The sequence below is a fragment of the Lissotriton helveticus genome, chromosome 5_1 (assembly GCF_964261635.1).
Source record: "Lissotriton helveticus chromosome 5_1, aLisHel1.1, whole genome shotgun sequence".
Taxonomy (NCBI): domain Eukaryota; kingdom Metazoa; phylum Chordata; class Amphibia; order Caudata; family Salamandridae; genus Lissotriton; species Lissotriton helveticus.
In genome coordinates this window covers 99088040-99113550 of record NC_136065.1, presented here as the reverse complement: position 1 = coordinate 99113550, position 25511 = coordinate 99088040, and the positions used below count along the sequence as shown (strand labels likewise).

General features: G+C 38.3%; 1 protein-coding gene across 2 annotated transcripts in view; it reads left to right on the top strand.

Annotated features, from left to right (window-relative positions):
- LOC144754217 (E3 ubiquitin-protein ligase TRIM7-like) overlaps nt 1–25511 on the top strand; it is a 376582-nt gene that overhangs the window by 58781 nt on the left and 292290 nt on the right. For both annotated transcript variants that reach the window (XM_078641804.1, XM_078641803.1), the window contains exon 4: nt 9288–9310. In XM_078641804.1, the coding sequence (XP_078497930.1) occupies nt 9288–9310 (23 nt within the window). The remainder of the gene's footprint in view (nt 1–9287; nt 9311–25511) is intronic.

The following is a 25511-nucleotide window of genomic DNA, read 5'->3' as shown; positions in this document are numbered from 1 at the left end:
TCCTGCTTCAAAAAGCCTAAGACTCCGCCCACCCACCTCTCAGCCTGCTGTGCAGCGGCTGAAAATTCCCCAAACACTAGACTGACAATTCGCCGGAAATGCGTGGGACAGGAAGTGAGGACGCTGGGAGAGAGCCTGGAGTCAGAAGGTGAGACACAGAGCACACAACTAAGTTTTTAAAAGGATAAAAAATTCTCACAATATCCCAATTTTAGCAGCGTGTTTAGCAGCAGTGTTTCAGGCAATTACAACAGAGAACACAACTAAGTTAAAAAAAATAAAAACATTCGCACAATATCCAAATTTAGCAGCGTTTTAGCAGCAGTAGTTCAGGCAATTTCAACAGTAATTTTTAAACAGGCGCCACGGCGCTCTGAACCCACCGCTAATGAGGGTCCAGATCTTACGTTTGCGTGCACCAATCTTTTGTTGGTGTGAACAGCTATATAACTAGGCATTTGGAATAGGTAATGGCAAGCTCACTGCTTTTTTTTCAGCCCCTGATAAAGATTGCCACAGAAAACTCTTTAGTTTGAAGAAGACTGACAATTTTATATCACAGGTAACCCTTGGTTATATTACAGAATTTGTGACATGACTTCCACAAATTGCTGCCCAGCAGCAAAAGAAATTTGATTTATAACTGGATTATCATGAAACCGTGAACGGCAACCAAATTCCTCACCAATATGGCATGGCATAGGGTGGGATTAGAGGTATAAATCTCCTTCTTGTGGTCATACGCTGTCACTTTTCACAGTGATGCTCTGCTCAAATAGGTTGATTAGTTTACAACCCAGATGCTTCCTGAGAAGTATCTCCATGTAAAGGGCACTAGATGAAGGTGACAGAGAGCATCCCTCAGAGGGTGACAGATAGCATCACTCAAGATTGAAAGAGAGCATCCAGAAAATCTCTCAGAGGGTGACAGAGAGCATCCAGAACAGCCCACCAAGGGAGACTGGGAGCATCCCACCTGAGGGCGACAGGGAGTATCCCTTTGGGGGCAACAGGGAACATCCCATGGAGGGCAACAGGGAACATTATTCTCTGGTTCTAGAGCCAGTTCTGAAACAGTCTAAGTTGAAGTAGTTTATAATGACCATGACCTGTCAATGTTGGTATAAACACGTAATTTACCAGTTAATCCAAACACATGTTCTTGTGCCATTTCTGCTTCTAGGAAAATAATAGATAATAAACCTATGTTTCCCTGGGTAACCAATTTGGGAATCAAGCCACCCATCTAAAATTGCCACCAATGTGGCTAAACGTTTGGCATATAGTTTTGTGTCAGTGTTGAAAAATTAAATGGGCCCAGTAAGACCCACAGTCCAATTGAGGCTTATCCTTATTAAAAAAGAGGACTACTCTTGACTCCTGCCAGAATGGTGGACACTGACCTGTTTATATGGCCTTGCAATTCAGTCTAGAGTGGTCTTCCGTGACCTTTTGATGTAGTCTCTCTTACAGTTAGAGGAAGATGATTCCTGACCTGTTAATGAACCTCTTGTGTCGGTTAAAAATGATGACCCATGACCTTTTGACAAACGGTGCTATATGTTTGGGTTATCGGATTATAGTGGTCCTGGGCTTGCTACTTCCCACTAAGTCAATAATTCTACTATCTTAGAATTTCAATAGACAATACACAGATGTGGGGAGCAGTACCCTCAAAGAGCATAGCATTTCAGAAAAGCATGTAAATAACAAACAATATGTTTTTAGGTATGAAAAAGTCAAAGTTTACTGGAAAGATATATATCTTTGTCACATTCTGAATCATATTGAACCTAAAACACCATTTATGTCATTGATGGTCATAATTTACTGTAGTAGTCCAATGTTCAGCTCTTCCTAAAAGCTCTGATACCACGAAGTATTCTATCACAAAGGCTGGTTCTCTGAGAGTGTTCATCAATGTATAGTCATTTGCTTTGCTGTGAATCAATATAAAAATTACAGCGCTCACGGGTTTCATGGTTGTAAACATTGGATCAAAAGTGCTTCCCAATTATTTCTTTAATAGTGTACATTCTCTCTTAGAGTTATTACCTATTTCTAATGAGGAAACATTCAAATATCCAGCTTTGAGCCTGTTGTCATCCGCTAAACAGTGCGCATGATTCCTTATTCTGCGTAAATGTGTAAATTTGCCGCACGGCATGCAGGTCATAGGCAACTTGTCAATACTCCAAATCCTGTGCTCATGACTGGTTCTTTTCCAAAATGTTATAGAGGGTCTCCCATCTCAGCCTCTTCACTCCAACAGTGCACGCCATTATGAGATTAATTAATCCAGTAGTAGGCAAGAGCTACACACAAGTAGATCCTTTAAAAGTCCATAGCTCCACAAGAGGTGGTCACAGATCATTATTCTTCCTGGGCAACTGTGATCTCATTTCCTTGATGGCTTCCACTTACATGCACTCCTCTAGTATTCATTCTACTCGTACTTCCTCCCCCAGCAGAGAACTCTTATAGTGCCCAATTTGCTTGTACTTCCTACTGCAGGCCACTCTTATGGTCCTCCTTCAGCCTTTACCTCCTCTTGCAGGGCACTCTTTCAGTACCCCTTTGGATTTTAACTACTCCTTCAGGGCACTCTCCTAGTAATCCTTATATTCATACCTTCTTCTTCTGAAGAACACTCTTGTAACCCTTCTGTTCATACTTCCTCCTGCAGGACACTCTTCCAATAGTGGTACTGCTCATGCCTCCTCCTGGGCACACTTCCAGTACCTCTTCTGCTCAGTGAGTTGGCCTCTTCCACCAAGGTAGATCCAGTTCCTTTAGTGGGGTTAAGGCCCAAGACCCCTGCACCACTCCTTACTCACTAGTCAAAAGGCCTGATGACTTCACTAGGCAGGCTTCTCACTGGGGGTTGTAATTTACCAACCGCCTCTCGCCAGCAGACAGCTCCTCTATTCTGTAGGAAGCCTACAGCTCTCCTTGCAGGAGTCCTTTCCAGGTTGCCCTCACCTGTAAGGAAGCGGCAATCAAGGGTCCTTGCTCTGGAACTGAAATTTCGATCTCCATCAGTGCTTTGTGGGTCTCGACACCAGTCAAAGAGAATCCTGGCACAGTGACACTAGTATTTTTCCTAGTTCTTTTTAGATGTAGATAAGAATTTGAGAGTTCTATCTCTGGAGCTGGTTTCAGGCAGTTCTGACATTTTATTCATTAGCATGGACTGGTCAGGTTAAAGTCTTTGTCACCCAATCTTGGTAGGAAGAGAGAGTGGAGTTGTGCGTGCTGTGACAGAGGAATCTGAGACAAAGATTCAGAAGAGAGGTCTTTCCACATAGCTGCTACACAGAACTGCATTAACTCTTCTGCAGATGAAGAATGCAAGACGCGGGCAGCTAATGTCCTTCAGAGCATCATGTGTCTCCCTCATTCCTTTCCTTTCACAGAAATATGTTCCTCTTTAAAGACCTCAGGAAGTTTTCCACAATCTACTCCCTATCTGGCAGGCCCCCTCCATCCTCCATCATATGTACTATTCACACATAGGGAATCCAAAATGAAGTCCTGTCCCCATGCATTAAAGCACATTAGACACACTCCATGCTCATCCAAACCCCCACATGTAGCACAAATGTAACATGCACTCTCTCCGTAGGTTTCTAGGGGCTATAGAGCATGTATCTAAATTGTAACAAAGATTATAGTGTATGAGGCTCCCATCACTGCAGAGGTCCAAATACCTATATTCAAAGTGTGACATACAGAGGGTTCATGGGAAGAACCCAACTTCCAATTGCCACTCCAGCTCTGCTCTCAGTGTGTGGGATATCACCTGTAGGTCTTGTAAAATGTCTTCTCTACGGGTGGAAATCATTCATGACTTATAATATTATGTGAAGCTCTCCATGTGCTGGATCATGTGACACAGATTAGAATATAACAGACAATGCAATGTCATGTGACTTCATTCAAAATATCACAGACTGCGTCATGTGGCCTCATTCAGTAAATCCTACACTGCACTGGTTCATGCGATAACATTCAGAATATCACAGATTGTGTCATGTGACTTGTTTTAGATTAGCAGACTGTGTCATGTTAACTCATTCATATCACCCACTGCTGTATCATGTGACCAGGGATGTTGATTCTACGAGTGGCGGAACAATTCGCTTCTTTGACACAGTTTTGCCACATTCTGTGCTCTGCTTGGAGCACGGAGTTTGGCAAAAAACTCTGCCTGCCGCCGACGGGGCAGAGTTTGGCACCCACCCTACCAACTCTGCTCAAAAATGAATCTGCTCCCTTGTATGCGAGTGGGAAACCTCTCTGCTTACATGGGCATTGTGGCCTTCGTGCATCTCTCAAAAGACCAAAAGCTGTAAAATTCCTGCACACCTCCATGCCAGCACTTTCCAGTTAGAGTCTGAAAACTATTCCCTTCAACGTCCTTTAACGTCCTTCATTGTCCCCTTTGATTCTCTCGACAAAGCTGAATTCAGAATATAAAACTTCTGCTTCCACCAGTAACACTGAAGGCGGTCTGACAGTACAGCAGGATTTCCTGTTGCTACAGAGTTGTTGCAAAGTGCCATAGCTGTTGGCCTGAGACAGGTTCACCTTTTCTTAATAAATAGGTAAGTGATCCCCGCTTCCTCCTGATGCAATGACCCTATAGGACGCTACTTGCTCACATTGGATACTTTGTATGTTTTGTTATTATCTGTTGGTAAATGATATGCGCAGTTCACTCCGCATGTCGCAACGTGTACAATAACATCAGAACATTGGAATTCTCTATACGAGGGTGACATAGGTAGCGGACTTTTGCGGAATAAGTGCACAACTTTCCCTCTTGCAAATCCTGCTTGTTCTACAATGGTAACGTTTTACTGCACGAAACCATTGGTGCTACCAGTAATCCATGTAAATGTTTCTGGATTATCTCCCCCATAATTCTAGATAGTAATTTTATTAAAAATTAGCCAACATATGAGCCGAAGGCGCTTGCTTATTATTAAATATTTATCATCCTGAAGTCCTACTGGAATGAATCAACATACGGCCACGGGACGCTTGCTTATTATTCTGTAATTTGACCATCCTGAAGTCGTACTGTATTACCTTATTAGCGCCGCTTGGCCTACGTAGATCGTCTTGTGGCTCACTCATCTGGCTCCCCCTTGTGATTTTCAATTTCCAATCTTTATTTCGACCATTTGGTCATAAAAGATACACAATACAAAGAAGGAAAAACACATATTCACACATCGTTACATTTAAAATATGAATACGTAAAATAGGTTCAGTACAGGGATAAACAACTTTATAGTGAATTTAAAAAAAAAGTTCAGTCACTACCCAACATTCTTTAAAAGACGGTTCCGTGTAAACCACACATTAGAAAAAACTTAGAAAGTGCAAAAACAGTTGGGCCAGTAACATCAGTTTTTAAAACCCTGTACATTGGTGCATATTCCCTACCACCCATGTTTTTTATCAACGGCAGCAGCCAATACTTCCTAGCTGCCCTATAGGCTGGGCAAAAAAACCCCACATGCAGGTCGTTCTCCTCCCTATCCTCACACACAGGGCAATACTTGCTGGGGGCAGCCGGCGACCATCGACTAGTAAAAGACCGGAGGGGTAATGTGCCATACCGCCACTGGAGATACAGTCTTCTTGCCAGCAAGGGAAAGATAGGGTCCAAAACCTTTTCAAACTTAAAAGTATCCTTGCTTTGCAGGAACATGGCTGACAAAGACCCGTCTGGCTGGGTAGCTATGGCCCCTGCCAATTTATATTCGTAGTATAAATTCGACAGAGACTTCTTAGAAATATTGGGTGCTGCCGTAGCCGGGTCTGTCCATAGATCAGGAAGCCCCAAATCCATGCAGATGGCTTGGATATTTTTAACCCAGGGGACACTAAGCACCTTGGGGTGTTTCAGTATTTCGGCCAATTCTGCCCGATAATCCGTAAGATCGTTGCTACTCCATAGCCTGCGCCAGAAGGCTATGGGTCTCAGGCCTATCTCATCAACTAGTGGTCGTAATCCTAAATCAAGCCTCAGTGGAAGAAGCGGAGTGCTCGGGGGGAGAGCAGCCACCCTTCTTATAAACTTGTTTTCTGTTACAGAAAGGCTATGACAAGGCATGTGCCCCCACAGTTCAGCCCCATACATGATTGCTCCTCTCGCCTGGGCCTTATATATCTGAACTAGGGCGCCCAACGGCCGGTATGTCGAGCCGGTCATAATTCGTGCAATGCCACCAGTAGTTTGCACGAGTTTGAGATTTGCCCTACTCTGGTGGGATCCCCAAGTCATAGTTTCATTGAGGGTTACACCCAGGTATTCGAAGGTGGCCACTCTCTCAAGCCGCGCGGTTCCCAGTAACGGACTCTGGCGCAATTTGTGACTCGGGTTTAAAACCATATATTTGGTTTTAGTGGCGTTAATTTCTAACCCTCTATCCAGGCAGAATGCAGAAAAGGAATCAAGTATCCTTTGAATACCCATAGGGGTTTTTGAAAGCAGCAGTGTGTCATCCGCAAACATGATTGCGGGCACCCTGCGGCCGTTTAGTTTAGGGGCGTCGGTATGATCAGTGGCGTTGAGATGGGCGATTACCCCCTTGACAAAGAGGCAAAACAGGGTCGGCGCCAGCACACAGCCCTGTCTTACCCCTCGGTCAACGGGGAACCTATCAGTAAGCTCCCCAGACCTCCCGCACCTCACTCGGGCATAATTCCCATGATGCAGCCTCTGTAAGATTGACAGGATGTCCGGGGGGACGCCCATCTCAGCCAGGACGCTCCATAATTTCCCCCTGGGGACCAGGTCGAAAGCGGCCCGTAAGTCCACAAAAATTGTGTACAAACTGCCGCCGTCGAACTTTGCTGTCTTCCAGTATATCAGATTTAGTCTAAAAACCTGGTCCACTGTGGATACCCCCTTCCTAAATCCCGCCTGGTAGGGACTAAGGGCATCCACCTCCTCTATCCAGTCCTGGAGCCTATTCAGCAAGACCCTGCCGAACAGCTTCTGCGGTACAGCAATCAGGCTGATTGGCCTGTAGTTGGCTGGGAGAAGAGGGGAGCCCTTTTTAAAGATAGGGACCACCTCTGCCCCCAGCCAAGTACCAGGGATCTTAGTACCTTGTGATTTTATTTTTCACTCTTCTTTAATTTACCTCTCTATACCCTTTAATTTTATGGCTCGTTTTCATGATGTTTTTTTACTATGTTCTGAACATCTTCTCAGGTATCTCTTATGTATGTTTACCAGGTTAATTTTTTTCTTGTAAAACATTGTTAGAAACATTAATCCTGTAAAATAGTTTATTATAATAACCGCTATTTCCATGCTGCGCTTCTCGCCTTCGTCTTTGCTACTCGCTGAGCTGGGCATGATGAGGCGACAACAGTAGAGCGACTGAAGGGAACACAGCAAGGGATAGAAAATGACCCATCACTGCATGGCTTCATAATAAAGTCATGCTGTGATTGGCTATGTTCTTCTGTAAATCCAAACCTGCTGACTCCAAGACTAGGCCTACTCTCCGCCTCTTAAGCCTATCCAGAAGCTACTTCACAGCATAAAAGCAGCGTCGGAATTGGCTGGAGCAGGCAAAGTCAGCGCTCCTTAGCAGACCGGGAGGCTGCGGATGTGATCCCTGGCTCACTAACGTTGTGCGGGTAGGAGAGTCCTTATGTGCGCATGTCGGGTTGGTCGTAGGAAGACACCCATCCATCCTGAAATGCGCACTTGCACATCTTTAGACCCAGACACTCTTCCGGTGCTGCCTATAATGATGCCCCGCCCACTCATAAATTGAAAGTTGCTGCTTGCAAGCAGGGCTGTGGCTGTAATATAAGCACCACAGCCGGGAATATAAACTTTCTAAATAAATTTTGGAGTCCAGGGGGGCAGCAAATACAGGGGGGCAACGCCCCCATAGAGACTGCCGCTGGGTGGAATTACATCTAGTACATCAGGGCTAGACTTTTGTGATTGTTGCCCCCGATGTCATGGCTTTCCTCCCTTATGCCAAGAAGCATCCCCAATGAGCTAGTGCCAGTATTTTTCCACAGCTACCCCCATGCCAAGAATTGCCTCTTGTGTGCCAGTAGTGGTATTTTTCACAGGTGCCCATCATGCCAACGCTTGCCTCCAGTATTTCAGTAGTAGAAATTTTCCATGGCTCCTACTATAAGCCACAGATTACCTTCAGTATGTAAGGGCCAATGGCAGACTAGCAAGAATAACATCACATCCTCACTCACATTTACTCAACCACACTTAATCATTCATTCTCACTCAGTCTACCTCACTCTCACTCCTTCTTACTCTAACTCCAACATATTTACTCATACTCACTTGCTCTAACTCCATCATTCTCACACACTCTGTATCACTCATTCTCTTTCCTTCATTCACACTCGCACTCACTCTAACTCTTACTCACTCATACTTTTTCACCTGTGCACTTGTTCTTGTCGCACATTCTGACTCACTCATACTCACTGCCACTCCTTCTCACTTATTCTCACTCACTACCTTTTACTGGCTCTCACTCACTACCTGTCACTGACACTCACTTTTACTTACACACTCATGCTGCTCACACATACAAACACACTCACAAACACACAACTGCACTCTGATCCCCAAGCATGTACACTACATACATTTAAAAACATTTTTTACTTAAGACATCTGCCACAGACGATCTCATTCTAGATCCATGTGCCTATTTTTTTTATTACACTAATAGTGAATAATAAGTTATTCACTATTAGTGTAAAATAAAATTGGCTGAAAACGGAGGTGGAGCACGACTCCCTTAAGGGCGAGCTGCCTCTGTCTTCTTGGCACTCCTTTTGTTACCTCTAAAGCCAGAGGTCACAAAAGCAGTGCCAGGGGTCACAAGGGGCAAGCCGGGAGTTGCAGCTGTGACCCCTGGCAAACCCTAAAAGATGCCCATGCATGTGACCCTGTGGATAAAACCATACAATGTGTCAAGGGACCTCATTCAGAATATCAGAATGTGCTGTGTTTTGTGACTCCATTCAGAATGACACTGTGCTGTTCCATTACCATGCAGAATATCATTGTCTGCTATATCATGTGATGTCATTCAGAATATCAGTTTCTGTGCTTAGTCATGCGATGCCACAGAATGTACTGTCACGTGACCCCAGTCACTGTTTTATAACCAGAGATAGTTAAAATGTTTCACTCCTAAAAATACTGCCATAACTTTAACATCTCCTGTAGAAACTGATGTCTCTGTGTTTGTTTCTCTGCTTTGCAGGATGTCAGAAGCATACTAAGCAGGTAAGGCTGGTTTATAAATCTCCTCTCAGTGTGTAAGAAGCAGGTCTCGCTGCTGCAGTGTGTACATGCCGCTACTGAGCTCACACAAAATGTTAGCAAACTTTCAGATTCTCATAAAATCCCTTTGTATCTTCACAAAACCCTTTAAGTTCTCAGATTCTCCTGAAAACGTAAGTCCTCGGAATACTCCCCGCGTCATCAGGAAACTCTCTTAAATTTTCATAAATTCCTGCAAGTTGTCAGAATACTACTTTGAGTCCTGAAATTATAGTAACAGAAATGAGCTGCTGTCCTCACTAAACATATTTGTATCTTTAAATCTTAACTGAAATCGTAGAAAAGTACCCTCAACACACAGAAAAATAAAGAACGTTCTTGAAAAGTCCCCCAGGTTTTCCTCAAATCAGAGTTATGCAAAAACTAAGTATAAATGTCCTAACTATACAGACACAAATGGTGGCTATGCTCACAACAATTGCAGATCTAACTTCCAGCACTATTGTTAGGGATGTTAGATCATACACAGTATATCATCATGTGGGGTAGAGGTTACACCGTGGAACTACAGACACCCTGACACCTAGGGTGTTTACCTCCCTAGGACAATGTCCTTGGTAGAAAGTTTACAAAATAATAAATAGCAGAGCACACATGGATAGTACATTTAATAAAGAAAGTAGTCCTAATATGAAGTCCATCAAATTCTTTGTCCTTTTTTGTGAAGTTATCGTATTCCATTAGTAGTTTCCTCAATGTTCGGTGTATATACAAGCAGGAACAACAAATATCTGGTCTATACGAGCAAAAGCAGTCGATATGTGTTTCGTTCATTGGACCTTTTCAAGGCTGCAGAAAATATACATACATTGGCATGGAATATCATCTCTCATGAATTTTTTTACGTAAAATTCATATGTGTGAACCTCATATAGCAGTGATGCGGTGAAGTAAAATAGTGACATAAAATTATATATGCCAATCACAACGCGCTGAGGATATTGTGAAAAAATGCATTGCATGCATAGATTTTGCATGCAAGGTGCTCTTTAAGATACTAAGAAATATTTGTATTTAGTGTTCCATTTTGCATGCATTGATAGAATAAACATTAGTAGTGAGATTTAATAAGAATATAGAATACCCAAGCCATGTAGTAATGACGAATGTCTGACAAAATATCGAGATTCACAATATCGACGTACAAAAATATCGGAGCAAAAATATAGAAATCAAAAATATCGGGTTCCTATACTTAACTAGATATATACACAAATATCGATTTTTTTAATATCGATATACAAAAACATCGTTTACTTTTATATCGACTACATTAACATCGAAAAACAAAAATATCGCTATCCACAAAAAATAATGACATTAACTATAATATCGACATCAAAAATATCGTGCACTTCAATATCGGATTATCAGCTATATCGACTTTTTATATGCATCTGTTTGCATAATTAATTAACGTTTTATATGTTTTCACATCTAAATAAACACACAATACTTAAATTAATACTATAGACACACTATTAATTTGTCAAAAATATCCTATGGGTATAATTATATCACCTACACATATAAAAATATTCTATACTACTTTGTATAATTTTATAATTTGTTTTTGTTTTTCACTTATATTACAAAGTAATCACAACTGAAATTCAAATATACTAACTAACCAATCACAAACCTAATTTTTTAAATGAACCAATAGCAAAGTAATTACTACTGACACTCCCCTATATAAACAATTCAAATCTAAGCACAAACTACTTGCCAAAAGTCACTGAAGGAGATTCATCTCTATCCGAATTGCTGCACAACAACTAGAAGAACCAGACTATCAACCTACTATCACATCTTCTAAGTAAGTAAATAAAATAGAAAGTGCATTATTTGCTAATACTACTTACTTACCTGCTAAATACCCAGTGCCCCTTTGCTATTCATACTACTTAACATGCTAAATAATTATATGAAACTATTTTTTTTAGATACAACGAGTACTGAATATTCTACTCAAAATAACTGTGAACAAACCCTAGGAATACAGATTCTAATAACTATGTAAGTAATTTCACATTGTTTCATTATGTGCACATAAATCTAAACACACAGAAATAATGACTTTTGCCCCACATATTTCTTTTTTTCTGTAGATTCTACTACTGAAAACTGCACTACTAATGAACTAAGGACATCAGTACTATTTCTCCAATACATTTTACTAAGTAAGTATTATGCAACTGAAATAAATGTGGAAAAACAATACAAACATTTAGAACTGTTCTAATTATGTTCTATTATATATTGTTTATTTACAGAGCAAACACAACGAATAGATATACAGACATAATACAGAACTCCACATTCTGAATAATACAGATAATAATCACAAAGTAAGTATATTAAAGAACATAATTACCAGATAATCTATTAAAAAACATACCAACATGGTGATTATTCTAATACATATGTTCCTTTTTTATTTAAGATAACACTACAAACTACTCTCCAGAAGCTGAAGAAACAACTATACTGGCAAAGACCAACCTAAAAAAATATGTAAGTATCTTCACAATGTGAATCATGAAGATACACTTTTGTAGTAGAAATGAACTCTAACATTGCAAATGTACCGAAACATTAATTAATAATATACTACTTTCATGTTTTTCATAACAGCTACAACAACATCACAAACAATTATCCCCAACTAAAGAAGCAAGCAGCTACTAATTTTGCTGTAAATTCTAAAACACGCAAGTATAAACATTCCTACTTATCACTAACATAGATTATTTATCACATTTAATTTGACATTAACTATTATATATACATTTTATAGATATACAAAGTACAAAATGACCGAAGGAGCCGAATTTGTGACCAGCCAGAAAGGAAAACTATTACTATGCTACATGGGTTACACTTATACACAAGAAAAGCAATATGGCATGCAAGTTAATTGGAAATGTTGTAAATATTATTCTAACAAGTGCTATGGCAGAGCAACAACTAAAGAAGCTACAGTACTGTATACTAGGGAACACAATCATCCACCTAATGTTACTGAAATAGAAGTTAGAACAGCTTTGGAAAATATAAAAGAAGCTAGTACAGGTTCCCAAAAGCAAACAAATGTCATTTTAAAAGAAGCCATTCCTAAAATCCCAAAAACTGCCACAACTCAAATGCCAAATATCCTCTCCTTAAAAAGAACTATAGCACGAACTAAAAAAGCTACTACTTCTACAACACCATCTCCCAGAACATATCAGGATATAAATTTAACTGCTAACCAAATAATAACTTTAAATAAACAACCATTTATAGTTTACGACAACGAAAACAATGACAAAAGGCTTATAATTTTTGGTACCAGTATGAATTTAGTTAAACTGCAGCAAAGCCAATATTGGATGATGGATGGAACATTTAACATCTGTCCCAAACCATTTTTCCAATTATACACAATACATGGCCTCTACCACAACTGCAACATACCTTTGCTATATGCACTATTACCAAACAAAAATAATTCCACATATATGGAATTAATAAATATAATTAAACAAAAAACTAATGATTTTTCTCCTGAAAGTATCATTCTTGATTTTGAGCAAGCAATGCTCTCAACTATCATAAAAATCCACCCCCATACCTGCATTCAAGGCTGCTATTATCATTTAAACCAGTGTTTATGGAGACACCTTCAAAAAACTACCCTAAGTGTCGAATATGCTACAAACTCATCTTTTGCTTTCCAAATTAAAAAACTCATTGCACTTGCTTATGTACCTGAAACAGACGTAGCTGAACACTACAACATTCTTATAGACAGCCCCTTCTACAAACAAAATGAAGCTAAATTAAGTCCATTTCTCGACTACTTTGAAGACACCTGGGTAGGCAGACTCCACAGATCTGGCCACAGACGAAATCCCAAATTCCTCATACCCTGGTGGAACGTTTACAGAAGTACCCTTAACGGAGATTCAAAAACTAACAATGCAGTGGAAGGTTGGCACAATGCATTTGTACAATCAACTGGCAGAACCAAACCTACTCTAGAACATTTCATTAAATGCCTACAGAAAGAACAGAGCTACCAGGAATTTAGAATGGACCAATCTGTAACTGAACTTGTCCCTAAAACATCAAAGCAAAATAAACAAATGCACAAGTACCTGAAGGAACAAGTTAAACTTTACCCTAGTACAAAAGGCATAGAATACCTAAATATCATTGCCAAAACACTACTCTAATTAATTCCCAAAATGTTATAAAACACTAAAAGTATCACCTAAGTATGGAAAAATATGTAACGTGAGCTTCATTTAATGTATGCAATATATAGAGATATTATTATAATATATGCACACATTAAAACTAAATAACAAGTAAAAAACTATTCCATAATAAAAATAACATTACCCACCCACACAAAATAAGAAAGCAAGGACTTACCAATCATGTTGTCAATCCAATAACCTCCTTGTCCACCAAAGTAATCCAGGTAGTGCAAAATTAACCCAAAAACAAATGTAAAAATACAACTGTTCCAAAATTAAGACATCCACGCTGTCCAGAGCCATCGAATAAGCATAAAAAACCCGAAAAATTTGAAAAATAGAAAGAATCGCTCCAGCAAAACCGAAAAATGTAAAGAAGTGTTTGTAAAGCAGTGTTGAATTAAACAAACAAACACTTCCTTTAAAAAAAAACGGAACTTCCGATGTAGCGTACACCTATGACAAAAACATAGAAAACAGACATTCCCACCCACATTAATTAGCTAGTAATTAGGTACAAACATATTAAAATAGATGATTTCACTTGTAGATATACCGTAAAAGACTAAAATTCACTCTATATATAATGAGTTAACTAACTAACACTACGTGTATATACCATAAGTAATTATCTGTTTTCGAAATCTAAAACATACCTCCCTCACATTCAACAACACAAAATATAAGGTCAGTAGTCTCAAAACATCATTAAAATACACATAAAACATATAAAAAAAACCTTACCTGAAGCGACGTGAAGTGTCTCCCAACCGCGATCAGCCCTTCTTCCAAATAACCCAAAACGACCTAACCCGGTTACAAAATAACGCACCCAAATGCAATAAAATAGTCCCAAGTATAAAATATAATATATATACTTCACTAAATATGCAAAAATGAACATTAAGTTTCTATTATTGTAAAGAAATATTTACTTTAATCCTACAATGATTTGATTAACAAATATGTAAATGAATGTAATAAATACATATTATGAAAAGAATAATATTTATATTAACAATGTCTAGAAATATAAGTACATTGTCAAAAATTATAATAATAGAAAAATGTGTTAAAAATATGTGACTTATATAATAAATATTTTATGTATTGAAATAAAGTGTAAAAAATACTTTTGTTATTTCTACATTTCTTTATGAAATTACAATATGTAAAAGAGATAATAAATAATATTAATTTTTGTACAAAAAGTATGAAACTATTAATGCTTCTGTATAGTTGCTTATCATTGTGTTTATAAAATATGTTTATAAAACCAAATGTAATAAAAAGATTTTTGTTATGAAATAACATTTTATTTGTGAAACATAAATAAAAATAATGTTTCTACAATCATGTTGAACTATTTGTATCATTATCTTACTATAATGTAACAATCTTATCAGAAATTTTGCACTGTATATTAAATGTGAGTATATGTTGGTCTCTAATAATTTAATTATTACTATACCAAATCCAGCGTACATTAAATTAAAACTGACCCTGAACCCAAAAAATACCCCTTTACCCAAAAACTGAAAACTGACCCTGAACCCTAAAAATACCCCTTTACCCAAAAACCCAAAACTGACCCTGAACCCTAAAAATACCCCTTAACCCAAAAACTGAAAACTGACCCTGAACCCAAAAAATACCCCTTTACCCAAAAACTGAAAACTGACCCTGAACCCTAAAAATACCCCTTTACCCAAAAACTAAAAACTGACCCTGAACCCTAAAAATACCCCTTTACCCAAAAACTGAAAACTGACCCTGAACCCTAAAAATACCCCTTTACCCAAAAACTGAAAACTGACCCTGAACCCAAGAAATACCCCTTTACCAAAAGTAATCCAGGTAGTGCAAAATTAACCCAAAAACAAATGTAAAAATACAACTGTTCCAAAATTAAGACATCCACGTTGTCCAGAGCCATCGAATAAGCATAAAAAACCCGAAAAATTGGAAAAATAGAAAGAATCGCTCCAGCAAAACCGAAAAATGTAAAGAAGTGTTTGTAAAGCAGTGTTGAATTAAACAAACAAACACTTCCTTTAAAAAAAAACGGAACTTCCGATGTAGCGTACACCTATGACAAAAACATAGAAAACAGACATTCCCACCCACATTAATTAGCTAGTAATTAGGTACAAACATATTAAAATAGATGATTTCACTTGTAGATATACCGTAAAAGACTAAAATTCACTCTATATATAATGAGTTAACTAACTAACACTACGTGTATATACCATAAGTAATTATCTGTTTTCGAAATCTAAAACATACCTCCCTCACATTCAACAACACAAAATATAAGGTCAGTAGTCTCAAAACATCATTAAAATACACATAAAACATATAAAAAAAACCTTACCTGAAGCGACGTGAAGTGTCTCCCAACCGCGATCAGCCCTTCTTCCAAATAACCCAAAACGACCTAACCCGGTTACAAAATAAAGCACCCAAATGCAATAAAATAGTCCCAAGTATAAAATATAATATATATACTTCACTAAATATGCAAAAATGAACATTAAGTTTCTATTATTGTAAAGAAATATTTACTTTAATCCTACAATGATTTGATTAACAAATATGTAAATGGATGTAATAAATACATATTATGAAAAGAATAATATTTATATTAACAATGTCTAGAAATATAAGTACATTGTCAAAAATTATAATAATAGAAAAATGTGTTAAAAATATGTGACTTATATAATAAATATTTTATGTATTGAAATAAAGTGTAAAAAATACTTTTGTTATTTCTACATTTCTTTATGAAATTACAATATGTAAAAGAGATAATAAATAATATTAATTTTTGTACAAAAAGTATGAAACTAATAATGCTTCTGTATAGTTGCTTATCATTGTGTTTATAAAATATGTTTATAAAACCAAATGTAATAAAAAGATTTTTGTTATGAAATAACATTTTATTTGTGAAACATAAATAAAAATAATGTTTCTACAATCATGTTGAACTATTTGTATCATTATCTTACTATAATGTAACAATCTTATCAGAAATTTTGCACTGTATATTAAATGTGAGTATATGTTGGTCTCTAATAATTTAATTATTACTATACCAAATCCAGCGTACATTAAATTAAAACTGACCCTGAACCCAAAAAATACCCCTTTACCCAAAAACTGAAAACTGACCCTGAACCCTAAAAATACCCCTTTACCCAAAAACCCAAAACTGACCCTGAACCCTAAAAATACCCCTTAACCCAAAAACTGAAAACTGACCCTGAACCCAAAAAATACCCCTTTACCCAAAAACTGAAAACTGACCCTGAACCCTAAAAATACCCCTTTACCCAAAAACTAAAAACTGACCCTGAACCCTAAAAATACCCCTTTACCCAAAAACTGAAAACTGACCCTGAACCCTAAAAATACCCCTTTACCCAAAAACTGAAAACTGACCCTGAACCCAAGAAATACCCCTTTACCCAAAGTAATCCAGGTAGTGCAAAATTAACCCAAAAACAAATGTAAAAATACAACTGTTCCAAAATTAAGACATCCACGTTGTCCAGAGCCATCGAATAAGCATAAAAAACCCGAAAAATTGGAAAAATAGAAAGAATCGCTCTAGCAAAACCGAAAAATGTAAAGAAGTGTTTGTAAAGCAGTGTTGAATTAAACAAACAAACACTTCCTTTAAAAAAAAACGGAACTTCCGATGTAGCGTACACCTATGACAAAAACATAGAAAACAGACATTCCCACCCACATTAATTAGCTAGTAATTAGGTACAAACATATTAAAATAGATGATTTCACTTGTAGATATACCGTAAAAGACTAAAATTCACTCTATATATAATGAGTTAACTAACTAACACTACGTGTATATACCATAAGTAATTATCTGTTTTCGAAATCTAAAACATACCTCCCTCACATTCAACAACACAAAATATAAGGTCAGTAGTCTCAAAACATCATTAAAATACACATAAAACATATAAAAAAACCTTACCTGAAGCGACGTGAAGTGTCTCCCAACCGCGATCAGCCCTTCTTCCAAATAACCCAAAACGACCTAACCCGGTTACAAAATAAAGCACCCAAATGCAATAAAATAGTCCCAAGTATAAAATATAATATATATACTTCACTAAATATGCAAAAATGAACATTAAGTTTCTATTATTGTAAAGAAATATTTACTTTAATCCTACAATGATTTGATTAACAAATATGTAAATGAATGTAATAAATACATATTATGAAAAGAATAATATTTATATTAACAATGTCTAGAAATATAAGTACCCAAAAACTGAAAACTTACCCTGAACCCAAGAAATACCCCTTTACCCAAAAACTGAAAACTGACCCTGAACCCAAAAACTACACCTTTACCCAAAAACTGTAAACTAACCCTGAACCCAAGAAATACCCCTTTACCCAAAAACTGAAAACTGACCATGAACCCTAAAAATACCCCTTTAACCAAGAACTGAAAACTGACCCTGAACTCTAACAATACTCCTTTACCCAAAAATAATTATTATTATGTAATTACAAATTAATTATTAATTAACAATAACAATAAAGTTAATATATTAGCACATTAGCTGTAAAGAAATAAATTTAATTATTAATATTATTTTTTCCAAATTAATTTACAATAAGTAAAAAATATATATTCAACTAAATGAAGCTAATTAATATAATTAACTAATTTATATTAATTAATTACCAATTCATTATTATTTTAAAATATGTAAAAAATTATATTATTTATTTAACTAATTAATAATAATTAATTAACAATTATTTATTATTTAAAAATATATACAAAATTATATTATTTAATTAACTAGTTAATATTAATTAATTACCAATTAATTATTATTATTTAATTACCAATTATTTATTATTTAAAATTATGTCCAAAATTATAATAATTAATTAACTAATTAATAGTAATTAATTACCATTATTAATTTTGTACAATTATGTACAATATTATATTAATTAATTAACTAATTAATATTCATTAATTACCAATTAATTATTATATAAAATAATGTACAAAATTATATTAATTAATTAACTAATTAATATTAATTATTTACCAATTAATTATTAATAAAAAATGTACAAATATATATTAATTTATTAATTATTTTTAAATTACTTCCCACCCTTATCCCCTATAAACCCAATAACCCGCTCCTAAAACGATATATGTTTTTTAAAAATATTTTTATATTAAATATATTGTAATTTTTTAATATAGACCTTTTTATCAAATTTTTATTTACAAATATTATATTTTTTCCTATACTATTTATTTTTTCCATTACTACACGATATTTTGTATTGTCGATATTTTGTCATACGATATTATTTTTTTCGATATTTCTACTTACTTACCTATTACGATATTTTTGTATCCGATATATTTGCTTCCCAATATTTTTTACCTTCGATATTTTAACTTCGATATTTTGTCTTTCCGATATTTTATTTTCGATATTTTGTCTGTGTACCAGTAAGGACAATGTTCAAAAGTAGTCTGATAGATACAGAGAAGATCTTGTCAGACACTATTTAAAATATATACACAATTGTATTTAAATGCGACCATGCTGACGACAAAATAGTACTGTGTGGAAAAGTAAAGATTAGTACACTGTAAGGAGAGCGTAGGCTCCTAAGTAGTAGAAAGGGAAGTGCAAATAACAACATATACAAGTAGACCAGTTTAGAATAGAAACTGGTCACCCAGGTGAAACGAGGCAAGTGATTCCATGTGTAGCGGAATACAAGGAAAAAGGCCAATGCATGGATATTTGTCTTGTGAATTTCCTGGTGGAGTGGGAAATAAGCAATAATCATTTTATGACTGACCGGTGGTGATCGGTTGGCATAATACCAAAAGAGTAGTCAGGGCGCAACCATGAGGTCTGAGCATATCTACAGTGATGTGGGGACTCGTAAGACAGGGGAACTAGAAAGCAAAATTTGAAAATTGTCCCTCAACTTGGTAGCCACACAATATTATAATCATCACATTTCTAAAGATACATCAATGCTAGGCAGTTGCACAAGATGTCTTACTCACGTAACTGAGCAAAGTTCAAAAGCAATTCTTTTGGGCCTTAATGTACAGGCTATAGTATAGTTACCTGGTGCAAAAGTTTTGAAAAACATACATTCATTAATAAAGCATTCTAGAGACATCCTTCATTTTCTACATTGATTTATAAAATATAATGTTACGGTTTGTTTAATAATATTCTAACCAAGGTGTATTCACGTTTTATCTATGAGTCATTTTCTAAAGCGAGTATTTCGCTAGCATTTAAATGTATTTTAAAATGCAACTATGACATAGTGAATAAGTCGTTTTTCTAAATTCATGCTCATTTCTCCCAAACTCTCTCCCTCTTGATTATATATATGTAATCATAATTAATTTGGTTTCACTTCAACAATCTAAAATGCAGTTTTGTCCTTCAGAGTATCACGTCATGTTTTTATCCCCCTTGAGTGTTGCAATGTTTTCATGGAATTGTCATTCATTAATCCCTTTAAGCCCATGTCCTTTTAAAAAAGTTTTTGAGGATAGGCATCATGTCTTTTGCGCAAGAAATATCTACAGGCCAGATTTAGGACATGTAACAATATTAGACATAAGCCAACTATTAGCATGGGCATTGATATATCTTTTATTATCCCTTTTCCAGCTGTCATACATACTTGGTTTTCCAATACCTGTAATTCAGGTCACAGGTTTGATATGTTTCATGCAAACTTTTATTTTCCAACTCTCGTCCGGTACGTGCAAACAGCAGTGAGTTAGCTTTAGCATACGGCATGTGCCTCCTTTCTCAGCAAGCAGGATGTCCAAAGCAAGATGATCTTGTAAAAGCATAGATCGTTTAACAATTAATTCTGTAATAATAAAAAGCAAAGCTCCAGACGTACTAGTTGCCATTCTATCCACCACAGTAGGTAGCTTCCTGATCTTTACATCATTAGGTATTATATCTACTGGTGGTATCACTGCTCCAAATATATCCCTCACTAATGAAACCCCACTTTCTGCATTGCGTTTAGGTCTGCGTGATGGGGTTAAATTTAATGCTTCTATGCTAGTGACATGATTCATTTTTGGAATCAGTATATCTAAATAGCATGTTCCTTCCCAGTCAGCAGGTAATTGTAAGTAAGCAATTTTTCCACAAATGTAGTATACCCCAGGAATCACATTTTCGTCTCCTTGTAAACTTTTCAGAGTTCCCCCTCATAATTTGAAAGTGTGTTTTACAGCTACTTGTGCCTATATGTTGTGTTCATTTCTGTGTTTGTGTTTTATGAAAACAGACTTTCACTTTATGTCCGCGGTCCAGTTTAAGTTATGGATATATCATTTTCTTCCTAAACACATTCTCCTCCTTCTTCCATGCATTCTCTAATACATCTCCTTTCTTGTCTGCAGTCTTTGTTATGTTCTTGTACCTTTCCTCTAGGGCCATAATGTAAGCTTTCTCTTCAGTATGCATGAGGCATGTAAAAATATTTTTATAGGGTTCTACACGATTTATGAGTAAATGCGAGAAGAAATAATATCAGGCTGTGTCAATTTTTTTTCTTTGTGGGTGTAAATTCATGCTTTCTCTTAGAGGCACTTGTGACAGCACTAAGTCCTAATTTGACAAAATGTTCTTGTCTATATACCAATGAAAGCAGGATACTACATGAGAGCGCATAAGACCTAGGAAGATTATAGTCAGTGACTTCTTCTGAAACTGAAGCTGGCAAAAGTGCTCAAACATAGCAATCCTTAACATTTGACCTGGTTCCGTCATGAGCACCAGTGCTCGTGTGCTCATGACGGAACCATTCCGTCATGTGCACACTTGCACAGAATCCCTCTGCTCTAAACAGCAGAGAGATTTCCTTTTTAGGTCTCGGTAATATCCGGTCGGCAGACCGGAAGTCCGAGATTTATTGTTACTTAGTAGGCTGCTTTATCCCGCCTCTGTTTTCGTCTCTCCTCCATTGGCTGGCTTCCTAAACAGAGGCCAGCCATTGGAGGAGAGAGCCGTCCCTCCAAAGAAGCTCCGTCTTTTTCGGATTTGGGGGCGTGATTTTTTGCTTTCTTTAGACAGTGACGTTGTCTGTCACTCAGAACCACAAAACCACGCCCCCGATTCCAAAAAATTCAGAAGCTTGAGGCCGCCATTTTGTTTCACCGCAGTGAAGGTGAGCCTCGAGCCTCTGCCCCCGTTTTTAGTGCTCCTGCACCCCTGTTTGTGCGGTTGTTCGGTCCCTACTTGTGCTCACAATCAACGTGTGATTAAATCTTTCAAATAAGGATTATTGTAGCTCCGTAACTCGTACAAAGTCCTGCTGTCCAAGTCACACGAGCCTTGGGGCATACTAAACTCCTCTGTGATTGAAGCTACGGTTGGCACCAACCAACTGTCCCAAATGGGGGTTCCGGTGAAAAACGTTGCATGAAAACTCCCATCGCGCGCATTCTGTTAAACGCTCAGCATTTCTTGGCTTTTAATCACGGTGTAATATGTTGCTTTACAAGTGTCGTTAGGGGTAGCAGTTGATACTGCCTTCAGGGCGCTCCGATGTTAGCGCTGCTCCCCCCTTCCATGGTGGATGGAGGCGACCGCTGAGGAGAAACTTCATTGATGTCCGGCAGGAGCTGCCAGGGGCCGCCGGGGGGGCGATGCGGCCAGACCGAGGGAGTAGCGGAGGGAGCCGGCGGGCCAGTGCCTGTCCCCGCTGGTAGCTCTCGCCGCCCCGGGCCTCTCGTTTGTGTACAGCGCGCCGGGAGCCACCAAAATGCCGGTCCGTAGAAGCGGGGGGCCCCGGCCCCCACTCAAGGTAGGTGTCGCCCTGTGTTTGTGAATTTGGGGGCGGTGAGGGGGCTCCGTCGGTCGGCCTGATCCGAACAAGTGTTCCCAAGCTGCCATGAACCTTGTAACGCAGGACAGACCGCCACTGCGCAGGGCAGCGGCTCGTGAGACGGCAAGTGGTCTGTGCAGTTCTCTCAGCTGAGATGAAAAACTAATATTTAGAAAGAGAGATGGCTCCGGCCAAACTTATTTGATGCACCCAGCAGCCTTATGTAGACGTCTATCAAGGCGACGTTCACGTGCGTGTATTTTTAAAGAATTACTTTGGGAACCTTGCATTGCCCCGTTGTGTACCTGCAGAACTGACTGCGCCCTTCATCTTGACCATGTCGATCTAGAGCTCGATTTAGGTGTAGAATAACGCATTCGGACCGGTCATGTTCTGCTGAGAGCTGAGTAATTCACAAGTGCTTGCCGAACGTGCGCCTCTTTATGTCCTGCCCATCACCTGTATTTCTGAAATAAAAAAGAGCGTCTCGCCTCCATATTTATTTACAGTAGTCAAAGTGTTGATTGTCTGGCCCTTCCCCTCAATTTGTCTTTCAAACTCACGGAGGGTGCCATCTGCTCGGCTTCTGAGACCCAGATTGGTTGCGGAGTACACGAGGCACCGGCTGCGGAGCAGCTCCAGCTGGGTGCACTCCTATAGCGCCTACAACCGGTTGGGGCGCACAGGTCGGGACTTAGGTCGCATTTGCCGTTGCTTTGACATTTACTGCGTTATCTTGCTTTTGATGCACATTCATGTTTGTTCCTAAATGTTAAAAGAAATACCTTTCACTGGGGCAGTCCCCGATGGGAATGCATTTTGACTTGGATTGTGCTGTCGTACGATAGCCCCTTTTATTTACCATCAAAGTACCTGCTCTTCTCTGCTGTTTAACAGCGCATGCAGTGCCAGTGTTACTTTTTTCAGTATCGGCCCTTCGAAACAGGACTGCTGTACCAGTACTTTATATGCGAACTCTTCTCACTTCTGCGGCTGGGCTGTGCTCATTTATTTGTGTGGGTGGTGGTGGGTGGGGGGAAGGAATGTGTGTGTTTTTTCTCCGATTCTAGATACAGACTTGGCTTCACTTGGGATATTGTTGAACTGAATTCTCAAACCCATTTGACCACATTTTGGTTATGGCTATTAATTTACTCTCAAAGTGGCCCGCACATGGATACAGCGAAACCAGCAGATTAGTAAAACTGCACTTTTTTGTCACATTTAAACGTGACAAAAATGTGACAAAAAAGTGCGAGCATTATCCAGGGATGACCACTTAACGATCGTTTATGTACCTCAAAAAAAGCGCAAAGAACGAGCGCTCCGATTAATTGAGTTTTTTTTATTATTATGAAGCAATAATCAGTGTAACATTAATCAGTTTCCATTTGCTCCCAATCAAAAGCAAGAGTTAACTGAATGCAGTGCTTGCCTGTGGGAACAGTTGTGTCAGAGAGAACACGTACAGTGATGATATCCCTGTGAAAAGGGCAACGCAAAGTCAGACAGTGGGAGCTGGAACTGCCCATGTGGGCCCAGTTGCATCACAGGCCCTGTGACTGGGTCTAAAGAACTAAAGTGTTTCACCTCATGTATTTTGTAAACCACATGAGGAACTTTCATGTCTTGTCCTAAAAACAGATTTAAAAAAAGAACATAATTCGGCAGCCCCAATAAAGTAATACAAAATGAAGTCCCCCCACGCCGCCTGCAAGATGTCATGAAGGCCCTCGATTTACCTATATCTCAAATATTCAATGGTTTTGGGCTGAATGGGAGTCCTCTGAGGCATTGTGGCCTCTCTACTTTGTCCTCTCTACTTCGCAAGGGCCTGCATTATGCCTTTGAGCTGCCCCTTTAGTGAATCCATGCATAATCTTTGCTGCATTTGCTATTTGTAAGCTATTCAACAGAGGCACCAGAAACCAAAAGAAGTCGAAGACCCAAAATGCGGTGTGCTTTGATTTTAATCGACGTGCTTTTTTCAGGAGCTTGCATCACTTTACCGCTTAAGCTAAAAGTTTGTAGCTTCAGTCTATGTATTTAGCATACTGGGGTATGCTGATTTCATACTCGCTAAACGTACCTGGATTTTGCAAAACGCACATACAGAACTAAACGCCTTCCCTATAGCTGTAATGGTATAGGAACCAAATCCGCTATCCAAACTCTGAGCTAATCTCTCTACCTACCAATTTGTGCTATTTGAACCCTCTACATGCTCCTTATGCAGTCCTCTACACAATCTCCGCTGCCCCCAGTCGCTCTGTAACCTCATTCTCTTAAAGTCAACCATGAGCATTCTTGTCCATTCTTGCTGCTTGCTATCTCCTATCCTTCTATCCCTTTTCTTTACCCTAACCTCTAACCACCATCACATCACGAGTCCTACTCACCCCCTTCTTAGCCCAGGCTTCCTCTGGCCAACTAAGTATTTTAACCCTACACTATTAAATCGCTCTCCGTGCAACTACATTTTCCCTACATATGTTTGCTTCTTGCTAGCAACTACCCTTCCTGCTTCACGATGGCTTGGGTCCTCACTAACTGCTTAGTAGATGTATTTGCCCTCAAACTTTTTACCCTTTCTCTTGACTCCAAAATCCTTAAATGACTAGCACTCAACAATCTTATCGTCACCCCCAACAAAAATGGGGAACATAAAACAAATTAAACTTATCTACTGTAGTGTAAGCAAGCAGTATCTCCACGATGTTTGTGGAGTCGGCGTGCCTCGTAGAGTATAATCACATATATTACTCTTGGGTTATAACTAGAAAATCAAAGTAATCCTCGCCCGCCATTAAAGGGACCAATGCTGTTCATTTAGTATTTGGAGGCAGTGTACAGAAGAAGCACACCAACCGGCTCCCCGCAGACGGAATGCCAACATAGTCTGAAAGAAAAGAAAGGAAGCATATATCCCCTTTCAGCCCCCACCCTGCGGATGCAAGCATCTACGCTTAAATGAATGAATTACT